The following is a 14871-nucleotide window of genomic DNA, read 5'->3' on the forward strand; positions in this document are numbered from 1 at the left end:
AGCTACACTATCTTTTTTATGTTTAGCTGAGGCCTACCTTCGTAACTAGGGTCATGAAGTTGCTACTTGATTAATAGTTGAACATGTTTGATAAACTTGGGGCTTATATTATGCAAAACCTTGAAGTACAAGGACAAAAATGACAAATTTATGTTGTGTTGTTCTGATCTACTGACCTCTAAAATGAACCAAGAGGTCTGGATTTTGACTCTACTCTGTAATGATTTTTTACTTTTTTCCGTTGGTATGTTCTATATTAATTGTCAAGTTTTATTTTTCGAGAGTCTAATTGATTATTTTTTTGTGTTGAATTGCATAAATTAATTCTATATCTTAAAACCATAATTTACATATCTAAAATTGTATGAAAAATACTATTAATTATAATATGATAAAAAAAATAATTATTAATTAAAATTTATATAGTTTGATATTTGAAAAATAAAACATAACAAGTATTTTGAGATAGAACAAGTAGCACTTAAAAAGACTGCCCACGCATACAAATATTCAATCCCACAATGATTGAAAAAATAATTTTCAGTGCCCCACTGTTTTGAAAAATACACTAGTGACAAAAATAGAGGGGTAGAATGTTGAACCAGAGGCCACTTGCAAGAGAGCCCATACCATATAGTATTAGGTTTCTAGAGGATTTTACTTGGTTTGCTTTGCCTCTGTGGGTATTTGAAGAGCCAGACTTTACCTCTCTAGTATTTTTAAATGACGGCTTGGGATATATTATTACTTCTTTTTCTTTCTTATCCCTTTTCTAATCTAAAACTAAATTTTATTTATTGGGGACAGTGGTATATGACTATAACTACAGTACTAACGGGCAAAAACGTTGCCAAGTTATTTAAGTGGAAAATATCTTGACTTAGAAAAGAAATTAGTTTAGTAACCAAAAAGTCATCAAGCTAGATCAAAAGTAATGAGAAGCAGGATTAATTCCTGAACATATTACTCTTGTCTGTGACTTTCTTTGTCTTCTACTTGTGCCTGACAAAGATTTAGAGTAGCTAGGTATAGCCTCGAATATCATCAAATAGCAAACAAGAAAAATTAGACTAACCCTAATTAGACTAACTAAGGTTGTTGTGGAACAGTGACTACTCTTTCATCCTTAATCAAAATCTTGATTTCGACTCCACTTTCTCAGAACGAATTCAAATTTAGTTGAGCTCGAATGTGGAACTTGATCCAAACATCAAATGCGGATAATTTGTTTTCCCTTACTATATCGAAACACACGAGTAAAGTTGTAATACTTTCCATAATTATTCTTGTATAAACGTTGAATGAGTTGTGTCATGACTCACTTTTCGGATCAGTTTATTTTGATGGATTCAAAATTGACCCAAATTCATGCATTATCTCAATAAAGAAGCAGTCGTATTTGAGAAGAAATAAGCTTCAGCAAACATGTTGGTTGATGTGAAGAAAAACGTTTAAAGCAAAATAAAGTAGCCAGAAAGTGTTTTTCTTCAATAAAGCTCTCGTATACTGTAATTTGAAAAACATTTTGCTTTTTCGACTCTCTTTTCTTTTTAAAAAACTTTTCTTTTTCTTCTTATCTTTGCTTCTTCTTCTTTCTTTCTTTTTTCCCTCCCTTTTGGCAATATCCGAATCATATACTCTGATATAAATGATACAGAAGTTTAACCAACAATTTGGCATATATTAGATTATTATCCGTATGATTATATATTTCCGTGTAAAGCTACTCTATAATATTAATCTCTTTTATTACAATTCATTTTATACATTGATTAATAAATTAATTTGCATCAGAGAGCGGTTTTAATATTTGAATTCACAAAAAAGACGGATGATTTCGGCTTCCAAAATGGTCTCTCAAGAGTCAAGATGTTGACAAATCCACCCAAAATATGAAAACATAAATAAATCGCAAAACAGTACCGAAATTATCACCGGGAGAGCCCATAAATAACTTAAGAGAACAAAATATCTAATTAAATTCTCTGATAAATTAGATTGGCATAATACATAAATGTGTCTTTTAACTTGACATTATTTCACAAATATGCCCTCCAACTTTGGGTGTCAACAAATATACACTTGAAACATTTATAAAGTTGAACAAGTAGACACACAAGTCCTATGTGACATAATACACGTAAGACACCATATAGGATATGTGTGTCTATCTGTTCAACTTTTATACAAATTTAATTGTCTACTTGCTTACACACAAAGTTGAAGAACATAAATGTAAAATGACTCCAAGTTAATAGGGCATATTATGTATTATGCCAATAAGATTTGACAGAAAACAAGTATGGCTACTTTAGGTACTTCAACTTTTGGTTAGGTTAACTCAAAATATATTTGATCAAGGGAAGGAAGGAATCAGTAACGTACAGCCTGAAAATTGCAAATTTACATCCAAAAATTCATTCACCAGAGTCACCCAGCAACCACAATCTGAATAGCTTGGCCGAAAAAGAACTTGGGTGTTGAATGCAGCTAACCGTAATTTAGCCTACCTTTTATGAAAATGAAATAAAAAATGTTCTAATGTTGGTCATTGGTCCAGTAAGATGCGAGTAACACTATTACGTTCATCAATATGAGACTCCTTTCGTCAAGTTTAGGCAATGGTCAAGTAAGATTACAAATGCAGGTCTTATAAAATTGAATTTAGAAAAGGCACTTGATCATATGGGGCTTCCTCCTAAACCTAAGAAGAGATGGCCTTTGAAAGAAGATGGCTTAACTGGATAAAATTTTATCAATGGAGCCACTGAGAGCTTCTTTTCTTCCCAAAAGGAAATTCAGATGAACTTGCTATTTATTTTTATGATGTGGGACCACTAAAGATATGATTTTTCTTGGATTGGGGCAAAGGTGGCCTGCCTCACTAAAGATAACCTTCATAAAAGAGGGTTACCCTTATGAACAGATGTTATTTATGAGGAGGCCAAACGGAAACCACTAATACTAATCATCTTCTTTTTTTTTTGGCACCCCATAACTGACCAGCTATGGCAGCCATTTCTCAACTTTGCCGGAATCAAATGGTCAATGTCTAGGAATATACATAAACTCTTTGGAGTCATTGGTATAGATAAGGTTGGACAAAGTAAGAAATAGCTGGTGGCATATGATTCCAGCTTGTATCTGGTTGGTGTTTTGCAGATAAAGGAACTCCTCTTCTTTTTTCCCCACCCCGCCCCACTAGGAGGGGATCAATAGTGTTCCCACTTACCCTCCACTGACTTGAACCCTCAGCCTAACGGTTGATGGTGAAGGTGCTCAACCATTTGAACAACCCTCACTTGCCCAGATAAAGGAACTTGATATTTTGAAGGCAAACAAAAATCAGTACAGAGGATTAAGTTAGATTATATCTTATTATTTCGCTTTCAATTCTTGTATAAAAAGGAATATGCTATGAGGCATAAACTTCATTAGATTTCACATAGCCCCTCTAAAGATTATAAGAGGGCTATACTTTTGATTCTTCGCTCACTTGATCAGAAAATTACAGCACCTTTGTGTCGTTTACTAATACAATTATTACCATTTTATTTAAAAGGACAGAGGACTCCAAAGTAAGGACAATAGTGAACTACCAAGTTAGCACATCCCACATTTTTATGGCCAATTTCCTTCTAGATCTCTTCCTATACCTTAAAAAATGTTTGAGAAAAGAAACTATTTGATTGGAGAAGGTGGTACTTGTCCATAGGTGGATAAGCTGATCTGATTATCATTCACAAGACACCTAATCACCTGCCTTTTAATTATTTTGAAAAAAGAACTAAGTATGCTGTCAAACAAGACCAATCTACCTCCCATCGATAAGTACTGCCTTCTCAATTTGTCCAACTTCTTCATAATCACAGCTATGATTTAGGGTAGATACATAATGCAGGCGACTATGATTGGAAATTGAGACAAAGTAGGTGAAGAGTAGAAAGAAATCACACGAACTGAAGGTAACATCTCATGGGAAGTAAAGAGTGAGCAACATAATCTCTACCAAGTTATATGGGAGAAGGTAACTCTGGAAACTGTGAAAATTAGAGTGAAATATACCTAAAAAGAACCCCTAATGTTGGATTTGTTATGAGAAAAGCCAAAATCAAGAAGTCTAGAAGACAATGGTTACTGCAAAATAAGGTAGGCTTAATCTCTGGGTAGAAAGATTTCACGAACTGTGTTCTTGACAGCATACTTAACTACTTTTTTATATTAATCGAAAAAGAAATGGACAAACATCCACCTACTTTGTGTCTCAACTCCCAGTAGTAGATGTGGTTGTGAAGTTGTAAAAACTAAGAATAAATTTCCTATTTCAAGAAAAGAGCGAGCAGAACAATTTCCACCCGGTCAGATAGGAAAAGAACTTCCAGGCAACTGCTGAGACAGGTTTCTCCCGTGGTAAAAACACTTGTATTTCCTTTATTTCCGACCTAGAGGTTTGACAGTTCTAGTCGCCCAGGAGGATGTGAGAAAGAAGCACCCTGTGTCCTTGAAAATATATATCAGGAGCTTCTTGTTCAAATGATAATGGACATGTACCTAAGATCATGAGATGATTTTTCCTTTTCATTCTAACAGTAAAGGAGGTTGCAATAGCTCAACACCAAACACATCATGACACAATAAAAAATTGAGAAACTGTTATAATTGGAAATTTGATACCCTATCATCTTAGTTATTGATAATTTGATATTGTATAAGTGGTATAAGAGACAACATATGAGTGTCACTCTTTGAGATGGGGGTAAGTAAATGTGGATCTTTCTTCATCAAGCAATGCTACAGCCTACAATGCATTAAAAATAGCTAAGAGTACCAGCATAAACTGGTCCGGGAAGATCTGAATAAACAAAGTATCTCTTAAGGTGGTTCGCTTCAGCTGGACTGCTATTCATGATATTTGTTTGGCTTGGTTTTATCTCCAGATAAGGGGTATGGTTATGTTTAACAGCTGCTAATGTGTGCCAGAGAGTTGGAAGATGCTAATCATTTATTTAGTTGTGTGTCTCTTGACACAGTTATCGAATATGCTCCTTTATATACACAAAGTTGATGATGCCCATGCCTCTACAGGGAACTTATTTCAGCTGGTAAGGAAGGATACTGGCAAGCAGCACCAAAAGGGTTGGACCATGATTCCAGCTTGCATTTTTATGAATTGTTCGGAAAGAGAGAAACAACAAATGCTTCAACCCAAGGTTTTAACAGTAATATATAAAATAGAAATGCTTATATCTGTTAGCTAAAATTGAAATATATACACAATATAGACAATTAATTTGTACTCTTTAGCTCCTTACCGGAAGTATAGGGAGCTGGTGTATTTTGTATCCACTTTGTAGAGGTAGCACCCTTTTGGTGCTAATTTAGCCAATGTGATGAAATTCTTTTACTTGTCAAAAGAAAGCAGAAATTAAATGGCTCTAGAAGTTTTGATAAGAAAGTAGATATATATGATAAACACACGTGAAGACAACATGCTGCAAGTTACAAATCCAGAGATTTGATAATTATGTGAATATTGCATCACTATATGATGCAAAATCTTTAGTACAACTAGATATATTAGAAATATTAGAACACACTAAGGTCAAGATTCTGAAAAGCTTCCCCACCATATTACCAAGATAATGATTCGGCAACCAATATTTTCAAGCTGGAGAAGAAAAAAATCTCATAATTCTATGGTGTACACTTTCACCATCTCATTGAGAAAACAAAACCAGCTCTAAATTTCCAAAATAGTACTAAACTACTAGCCTTTGAATATACAGAGATTTAGAGTTTTCATCATTTTTCAGTGGTAATCCAACTAGTTGTCTATGTGATACTCATAGAATAAAATTGGCAACTTTACATATATAGCACCAAAACTAAAAAGGTAAGGAAGAAAAAGGAAAATGATATGAAAAGATTTTCAACATGCTCATCTAAAATGAGATTTGTACTATGTCCAGGAAATCTGTCAACAGAACAGAATTTGCAATGTCAGAGCACAGGTTCAAAATTGTATCTAACCTGAAAATCATTAACATGTCCTGGACCAGCACTCCTTCCATTTTCCCTCTCATAATCAGCATCATCCGTGGGCAACTCGTGGCGACAAACAGGACATGTATTACGGATATTTAGCCATGGCACAATACAATCACAATGGTAATCGTGAGAACAAGGCAACCTAGTCACTTTCTCCGTTGACAAAATCTCATCTTTGCAAACTGCACAAGCTGCATTGCTTCCTTTCAAATCTTCATCACTCACGACCAGCAAAGGAAGATTTTCCAGTACAGATTTAGCTGCTGGTGGACTACCCTTTAACCTCTCTTGGCTTCCAACAAAATCAAAAGTACCAAACCCACCGTCATCTTGAAGTATAACAGCATTGTGAAATTCAAGGCTCCTTTCGAAATCATTAACCGCCAGCAGAAATTCCCATTCTAAATTCCTCACTTGCCCCTCTTCTCCGTCTTCACCCAAACCCAAATTTCCTTCTTCGGAAGAGAAATCAGAAGAAACAGAAATTTCTTCCATTCGTCCAATCAGATAACTCATATTGTCCCGCCTCCCTTCAACCCTCTCAACTTCTTCCCACTCTGAATCTTCATCCAAATCCCCCTCATCACCAACCCGAAAACAGCTCCACAAATCCGGCACTCTCGAATCACCAATTTGGTGAATAACCCCCGAAATTACCTCCACATCTTCTGAATCGGACTCGGAGTCTACCCCAACGACCCGAAGTCCATCAAATTCAAACTCAAGCTCTACTTCTTCACCGTTTGGCAAAACCCTAACATTGGAATTGCTGTGAACAACACGGGGATGATCCGTAACGTAGTCATTTCGGGAGTCGAACAAATCGGTTACAAGGTCCATTTGGTCTTCAGTGCCATAGAAGAAGGAACTAGGGTTTGCGATCAAGTCGGAGCGGTCGGACTCCGAATCAGCGGATTCGGATTCGGGGCCCGAGTCAAAATCATCAAAAGAGGGAATAAAGAAGGTAAGGTTAGAAGGAGAAAAGGAGTATGAGGTGTCCTCCTGTTCGACTTCGTTCTCGCTGAAATTGGTTGTCTGTAAATGGAAACTTTGAAGGCTATAATTTTCCGCCATTGAATTGGAAAACAAGTAAACAACACAAAAGGGGAGCTCAAATTAAGTTAAAGCTCCATTGTTCTGCTTGTTCACTTAAAGACATAGTAATACATAAACACATTGCCTTAACTTGACGTCTGTCTATAACTATGATCTTTAGCTTTGAATGTGCACAAGTAATTATTTAAATTTGTATAAAATTGAACAAAAAAACATATATATTTTACATGGCATCCTACATAAAAATTTTATGTCCTACGTCCTATATGTATTATGTCATATAGGAGATGTGTATCTATTATTCAATTTTATACAAATTTAAGTGTCTACTTGTTCATACTTAAAGTTAGAGGGCATAGTTATCCACTGAAATCAAGTTAAGAATCATGTTTATGTATTATATTCCATAAAAACAAGTGAGAAGATGCATGATATTTGCTGTCCTTTTGTAATCTTTTTACAAATTTATATTTGGATAGTTTCAAATGTATATTATAAAATGATTAATATAATTATATTTTTGTTTATATAAAAATAGCTAAAATCATAAGAGATATATTGTGATCATATAATATAGTTTGTGAAAAATCATAGAAAATACGTTGTACGGTATAACTTACCTATATATGAATTATATATTGATTATATATCATACATACTCTAAAAGTTGAATATAACTTAACTATACATAGAATATATTCTGAGTATACTTGAAATATACACTGATTATTCAATCTCAATCAACTCAAAATTACATCTAAACTATCTCAAAACATTTGATATGATTTTTTTTATGTTTCAAGTCTATTGATACATAATTTTCTAAAAACTATTCATATTCGTGGTACATTGAATTTTTACAAAGAAGAAAAACCTGGAAGAAGAAGAGGAAAAAGAATCTAAAAGAAGAAACTGGTAGCAGAAGACGACGACAATAAAGGTGGAGAAGAATTAACCATTTTTTTATAATTAAATTGACTGAATAATCATTTGATATAATTATCCTAACAAAAATGGTCTCTATTTTATTTATTAAGTGTTAAGGTGATGTGCCTTAAATCTGATCGAAGAAGAAGAAGAAATTGAAGGAAATGTACTTATGACTCTTTATGTTTATAAATTATGAACGTTGCAATTTAAAAAATGACTGATTATTTTAAATATATAGCATCTAAACATTTAAAATGATTGTAATACTTTTGGTTGCTTATCGTTATGGTTGAAAAATTAAATCGTATCGTAAAATGAATCAGACATATTAAAATTTAATATTTAATTTGATTTTAGATTAAGAAAATCAACAATGTTTAATTTGATTTTAATTTTATTTTAAAATAAACCAAATTGAATCGAGTTACCATAAATTTTATAATTATTTATTTATTATTCATAAATAAAAATATAAAAACTCATGTTAGTGCTTTTGGTACATAATTTAGTTGTACTCCTCCATGGGTAGATTGAGCTTGAGGTTTACATTTTATTTTTTGCTATAAAAAATTAGTATTCTTTTGATCTTTAGTGTATAATGATTTTAGTATTGCCTATTTAAATTTCTTTATTTGTGTAAAAATAACTCTAATATTGTTTAATTGATTAATTGAATCTACAATAGCTTTTATATGAATTGTTCATGTACGAGGTGTCCGTGTTTATTGAAAGATGTATGCTCTCATCACACTTATTGCTTTCAAATTGAAAACACTAAAATACCCGAATTAAATCGAATCGAACTGTAGTTATTTTTTATTTAATTTTAGATATTTAGATACTGACTGTTTTGATTATAATTTTAACCAATAATCACTCCAAAACAAACCATGAAAACCTCTAAAATAATACTCAAATATACAAAAAAAAAATATTTAATTTATTGTTGCGTTAAAAATTTTCTTCTCCTCAAATATTGCAGCTCCTAATAAATTGCTCGCTCTTTCTTTTTTCAATATGACAGAGGGAAGAAGTTTTGGGAAATATTTAGGGTACCCTATCTATGTTAACAAATTGGATCGGAATGACCTTCAGTTCCTACTTGAGAACTTCAAATAATGCCGTTTGACGGGTTGGAAAGTTAACTTGCTTTCTGATGCGGGAAGAGCCACTCTTATCCGATCTACTTTTAACAGTCTTCCCAGCCACGTAATGCAGCTTATCAAAGTCCCGGATCATATCAATGATCAGATGGAACGCTGTGAGCGTAACTTTTACTGGGGAACTACCCCCACCCATAAAAGGCTTCATCTTCTTAAATGGTCTTGTATTACTCAACCAAAAGATAGTGGCGGACTGGGTATTCAAGATTTGCGCACTAAAAATAAAGCTCTTATTGCGTCAACTGCTTGGAGACTTTTCCAATCACCAAACTCCCTTTGGGCTAAGGTTCTCTACAACAAATATTTAGCGCGCTCTACTAGGCTTACTACTGCTTCTCATACCTAAAAAACTTTGAAACTTGGCTGGGCCAACTGTAGACATGGATTACTATGGCGGCCTTCTAGAGGAGATCGTATCAATCTCTTTCATGATCTTTGGTTTACCCCAGGTGTCAGTCTGCGGATGCTCATTAAGGGACCTCTGACAGAACGAGAAACCACATTAACGGTAGCTAATATGCGACAAGTTCGCAACTAGTCTCTTAATGAGCTATCTTTTGAATTACCCCATAGCATCAATCGACTCTGTTTATTTTCCCCGTTTGATCATATTTCTTGGGGTTTCACGGAGACAGGCGTCTTCTCAGCTAAGTCTTGCTTTACAGAACTTAAGAAGTTAACTAACTTAGAGACGTTGCAACTAATTCAACTACCAATGTCGACTTCTCTTGGATCTGGGGAATGCACCTTCCTCCTAAGCTTAAGCAATTTTTATGGCTTCTCAATCATGGACGGCTGCCGACCTCTAGTTTTCTCAATATTATCCAATCTCCTCTTTGTGTGCTTTGTGATTTGCGAGTAGAAGAGACATGTGCTCACTTGTTCCTTTTATGTCCTAAATTAGCGCCGTTATGGTCTGAGTTAGGAATCACTCAACCAATTGATTCACTGGGTACTTCTCCTTTGCTGGAAATTCCAATTTGGTTGTCTCGCTTTGTAACACTTTTGGGTGGTAGATTTATTCACCGCATATCCGCTTTAACCTTCTTTTCCTTCTGTCTCTGGACTATTTGGTTGGCACGAAATAAATATATCTTCGAGAGGTTTCTCGGTAACACCTTCGTCCATTGCAAACGTGACAGGTGAGTACTGGTTCATGGCGGGGAATCCAAAACCAAATCGTAGTTCTGTGCACATGTATGTCAAGTGGAACCCGCCTACAAATTCCAACTTTATGCTTAATACAGATAGTGGTTTTGATTCTGCCTTAGGCTTATCAACCTTAGGGGGTGTTTTTAGGAATAGTGTCGGAGATTGGATTCTTGGATTTACAGGCACTTGTCCTACTTCAAAGCCTCTTGAGACGGAAATGCGGGCTCTGTTGCTAGGACTCACCTTAGCATTGCAATATGAGATGATGCATCTGGAGATTAACATTGACTCATTACAGTTGGTGCACCTGTACGTTAAACTCCCCTCTGTTTCATGACTCTCCTTTGTTAATTGATTGCAGGTACCTCCTCCGCAGGATGGGTGATCCACGGGTTAGTCATGTTTACAGGGAACAAAACAAACTAGCGGATGCTTTAGCTGCTGTCGCCATAACTACTACTTCTGTGAATAATAACACTATGTTGTTTTGGAACTCTCCAGCATCCTTGACGGATATTTTGCGGGCTGACAAGAATGGAGAGTTGTATAGTAGAAGAGTGCAGGCTGTGTCCCACTCCAGTAGGTTAATGTCTAATACTAGTTCGGCTAGGCAGGTTGTACATACATCCTCCGCTAGTTCGGTTGTTTCTGTAATGGCACAACCACAACTTATGACCCTGTAAACTGTTTTGTTATATGCTATTTACTCATTTTTTACCAAAAAAAAAAAAATGTCATTTTACTAGGTTAAGTTAAATAAAATAAAATTAAATATTTTCAAAATTTATAATGAAATTATGGCCAGTAGAGATAAATATACATTTGATATTCAAATTCTTTGAGCTAAATTTTATATTTAATTTATAAGAAATTTATTTAATATGTATAAATTATTATTTTATAATCTTATACTTACTTTTAAAATTTTGAATCATAAATTTCATATTTTGAATCGATTTATGAAAAATACACAAATTAAATAATACTATAAATTATATATGATGATAATAAATTTCACATTATTAATACAATTAACTCTTTTTATTAAGAAAATATATAAGTAGTAGAATAAAAATTTACAAAAATAATATATTTTGTATGTAGTAATTTATTTTTTTTCGCGTATCAACTACGCGTGTATTTACCAGTTCAAATAGGCAATTTTAACCTCATTATTAAAGGGCATTGAGCCACCCCTATATTATTCTTTTTCTTAATTAACGAAGGAATTCTTGCATGAAATTTCGGTAATATGTCCGATCAAAACCCTAAACCCTAAATCTATTATCTTAATATTCTAAGGAAAATTCAAGAAAAGAAAATTTTCAAGAACCTGTTGGCTTTTTTCAAGAAAATTCAAGTACTTTTTTAAAAATAAGTTAAGTTGTCATTCTGGCAGTGCATGTTAAGGATGTTCAAGAATTTGTTTTCCCTTGCTTTCGTCTGTTAAGTAATGTACTACTTCTCTTCCCATTTTCATGATATTATTCTTTTTAATTCATTAAGAAAAAGAAAAATTGTTCTGGTACTTTCCTTTCATCATAAATTCCCCTCATGATCTTCATGTATTTTAAGTCTCATTTTAGTAGCGGCTATATTAATCTATAGATCATGATCGACGCATATGGGTGTTACAATACGTCTTCGATCAAGAAGAACATAATTTAAAATCGAAGATTCTACATCTGCAAATTCAGCATTACTATTCGTTGAACTAATCAGAAATTCCTTTTATATAGTGGATATACATGGACATCAACAATATAAATACACCATTGTTGACTTTTGTGTTACATATATACCTTTTCTTCTATTAGTGTGATGCTCCATTCTAGTTTCAAAGTTTTTTTTTTTTCCAAATGAATATTTTTATATCGCAACACTATTTCTTTTTTACCATGAGATTTACATTCTTGTAGGACTGTTCTTTTTATGTTTGTTATTCTTATAAGTTGTGTTCTCCTAAGTTGAACTTTAACCCAGTTTCCATTTTCTATAGGCATGGGAATCTGTTATGTTAAGGTCAATGATAATGGTAAGTATTAGTTTCTTTGACATTGATCTAATGCTTTTTGATGGGCATAAGTTCTGCTCAATTTATTATTTTAGTTGTACCTTCTTCTGAAGGATATGGTGTCTCATGAGATGGACTGATACTGAGGAGAGAAATTAGATATGGTAATCATTTTGCAAAATATTGGACTGACAACTATTATATTCATAACTTGGAATGGCTGTCGTAGTATATAAGGTTGCATGCATTACTCAATTGATTGGTTGTTTGACGGTTTGTGTTCATTAGTATCTTTTTACAAATGTCCTTTTATTTATTGTCCCACCGGTTTCAGAGTGCTATTTTCAACCCCACGAGGAGTCAGTCAATGCACGATGAGGAACTACCAATCAGTAACCAATTGACGTTGGATCCGGTGAAGCGAAAAGCGCCTTTACCTTTAGTTGGAAATAAATATAGGTCGGATTTCCACTTCTATAAGCGTCTATGGCAGATGGAATATGAGATCTAGGAAAGTCTTTCTTCTTTTGTTAACTTAAAGGCTATGTAGAATCCCCATCCACGTTAATTAGAAAATAAAAAACAAAAAACAAAAGATTATTTAATACCATATTCTATTAAGTCAGTTATAGTAGACTCCGGAATCCAGAAAACTTCAAATCAAGAGGTCATACTCCGCCAACTATGCTTGGTTAAAGCTTTATCCCGGTTTGTTTCATTTCCTTTCAAGTCTAGTGGAATCACTATGTGGATTTACTTGTAATTGGGGAAACTGGGATGGTTGTACACGACACAAAATATTGATGCTTACATTTTGTTTTTGCTTTTATTGTATGATGTTCATATACATCGCATTGTTGGTGCCGTATTTGCAATAAAATACCTTCTTTATCTGTACCGCGTCCCAAAACATATATAAATAGAGAGAGATGAAATATATTTTTTGTTGATCACAACTGTATGTAGATATTTTTTGATTATTTATTCTAAGCTAAAGTTGAGTTGGAACATACATATTGGTACTTAGGTACTTTTAGCTAGCTCATAGAGATATTAAATGTCCCTGGTTCTTGTTTGTCAATTATAACATGTCACTTGTTCATTTTTGTTTCATGTTAGATGTGCAATCAACTTGCCAGAAATGATGTGTAGCATTGAAATCCCTTTGTTGGCACCATTGATACTAACTGTGTTAATCTGATAAAAGGTATTTTGATGTGTATTTCAAGAATCTATTGTGGTGACTAGTTGGTTCTTAATGGTACTTGTACGATTGGTGCTCTGCCCTTCTCTTTATTGAGGATACTATCGCGAATATCTGGACTGGAAGTGACTTTGTCAGTGAGAGCAATTGTAGAAGTAGTCAATCAGCTCCGCCATTTTACCATGGCAAGAAGAAGTTATTTGCCACGAGTGAGTTTTCAAGAAAGGCAACAGGAAATAAGAATATTAAGACTGTTCATGATGTGCCACTCAAGCCAGGTAATTAGTCCTTGAGTGCTTGTTTGTGTTAATAGTCAATGATGTTAGAAAATGTGTGCAACTAGTTATTGTTCTTTTCCATCACGCAGAAACTAGAGTTGTAAGGAGACTGCATCATTCTGCAGAAGCTATCTGCTTGGAGCTTCCACGGCAGTCATCCCATTAATGTGATCAATCTTCCACCCCAAGTTGTGGTGATGGTGTATTCTCTGATGAAAGGTAATGTTATCAAATTTCTTGGGAGGATTAGGTCTCATTCTGATATTATCTCAATAAAATATGTTAGTAATTCACACGACCTGATGTTTCTCTCTTCAGGTCAAGTGTGAAACTGAAACTTGTTAACATTTGGAATAGCAAATTACAAGCTCTAGGGGAGTGCACAAGTACACAGGACGAGGAGTCAAAAGAAAGTAAACTATTCCTGCCATTCATTCCTGACGTGAATAAGAGCTGAATTTTTCTACTGCATGTTTCAGTTAATTAGCTTCATTTCTTTCATCCAGTTTTCAAGATTATCTTAGAGAATTCTTATTAATCATGAAAACATTAGAGATTACAATGACTTTTTCCAAGTCTCCTAGGCCACAAAAATAGTTTCTTTCATATTCCATCTTGCTTGTGTGTCATGCCTGACATTTTTTATTCAAATTTTCAGAATTTTCACAAACAAAATCTCAAAGTTTCTTACTGAAGAAAAAGAGTGATAGATGGTGCTTTCTCTTTTGCTTCATCACTTTGTAACTGTTTGGCGGAGTTTATTCTTGTGTAGAAACTTAAGCCCACGTCGAGATAGATGTGCGCTCCTTTTTACATAGTCAAGGATTATGATCTTTTGTTTGATTCTAACATTTATCTTCGTTGAACATTATACTCATCGTCATGTTCTACAGCATGCTGCAGATGAGTGAATTGTAACTTACTGAATTATCAGGTCCTATCTGGAAAAATGAGGACAACAACCTATCTTGATTCTGAGCAAGAAATGGTATGTTTATTTTGGTCATAGGTAACACTGATTTTGAG

General features: G+C 34.0%; 1 protein-coding gene across 1 annotated transcript; it reads right to left on the reverse strand.

The window, feature by feature from the left end:
- Window positions 1–4681: 4681 nt before the first annotated feature.
- On the reverse strand, window positions 4682–7150 carry LOC125849014 (E3 ubiquitin-protein ligase SIRP1-like). The gene is made up of 2 exons (XM_049528987.1): window positions 6031–7150; window positions 4682–5154 (listed from the first exon to the last, which is right to left on the reverse strand). The coding sequence occupies exons 1-2, from the start codon at window positions 7120–7122 to the stop codon at window positions 5080–5082; spliced, it is 1167 nt and encodes a 388-aa protein (XP_049384944.1). The 5' UTR covers window positions 7123–7150; the 3' UTR covers window positions 4682–5079.
- Between the last annotated feature and the right edge of the window lie 7721 nt (window positions 7151–14871).

The sequence above is a fragment of the Solanum stenotomum genome, chromosome 12 (assembly GCF_019186545.1).
Source record: "Solanum stenotomum isolate F172 chromosome 12, ASM1918654v1, whole genome shotgun sequence".
Taxonomy (NCBI): domain Eukaryota; kingdom Viridiplantae; phylum Streptophyta; class Magnoliopsida; order Solanales; family Solanaceae; genus Solanum; species Solanum stenotomum.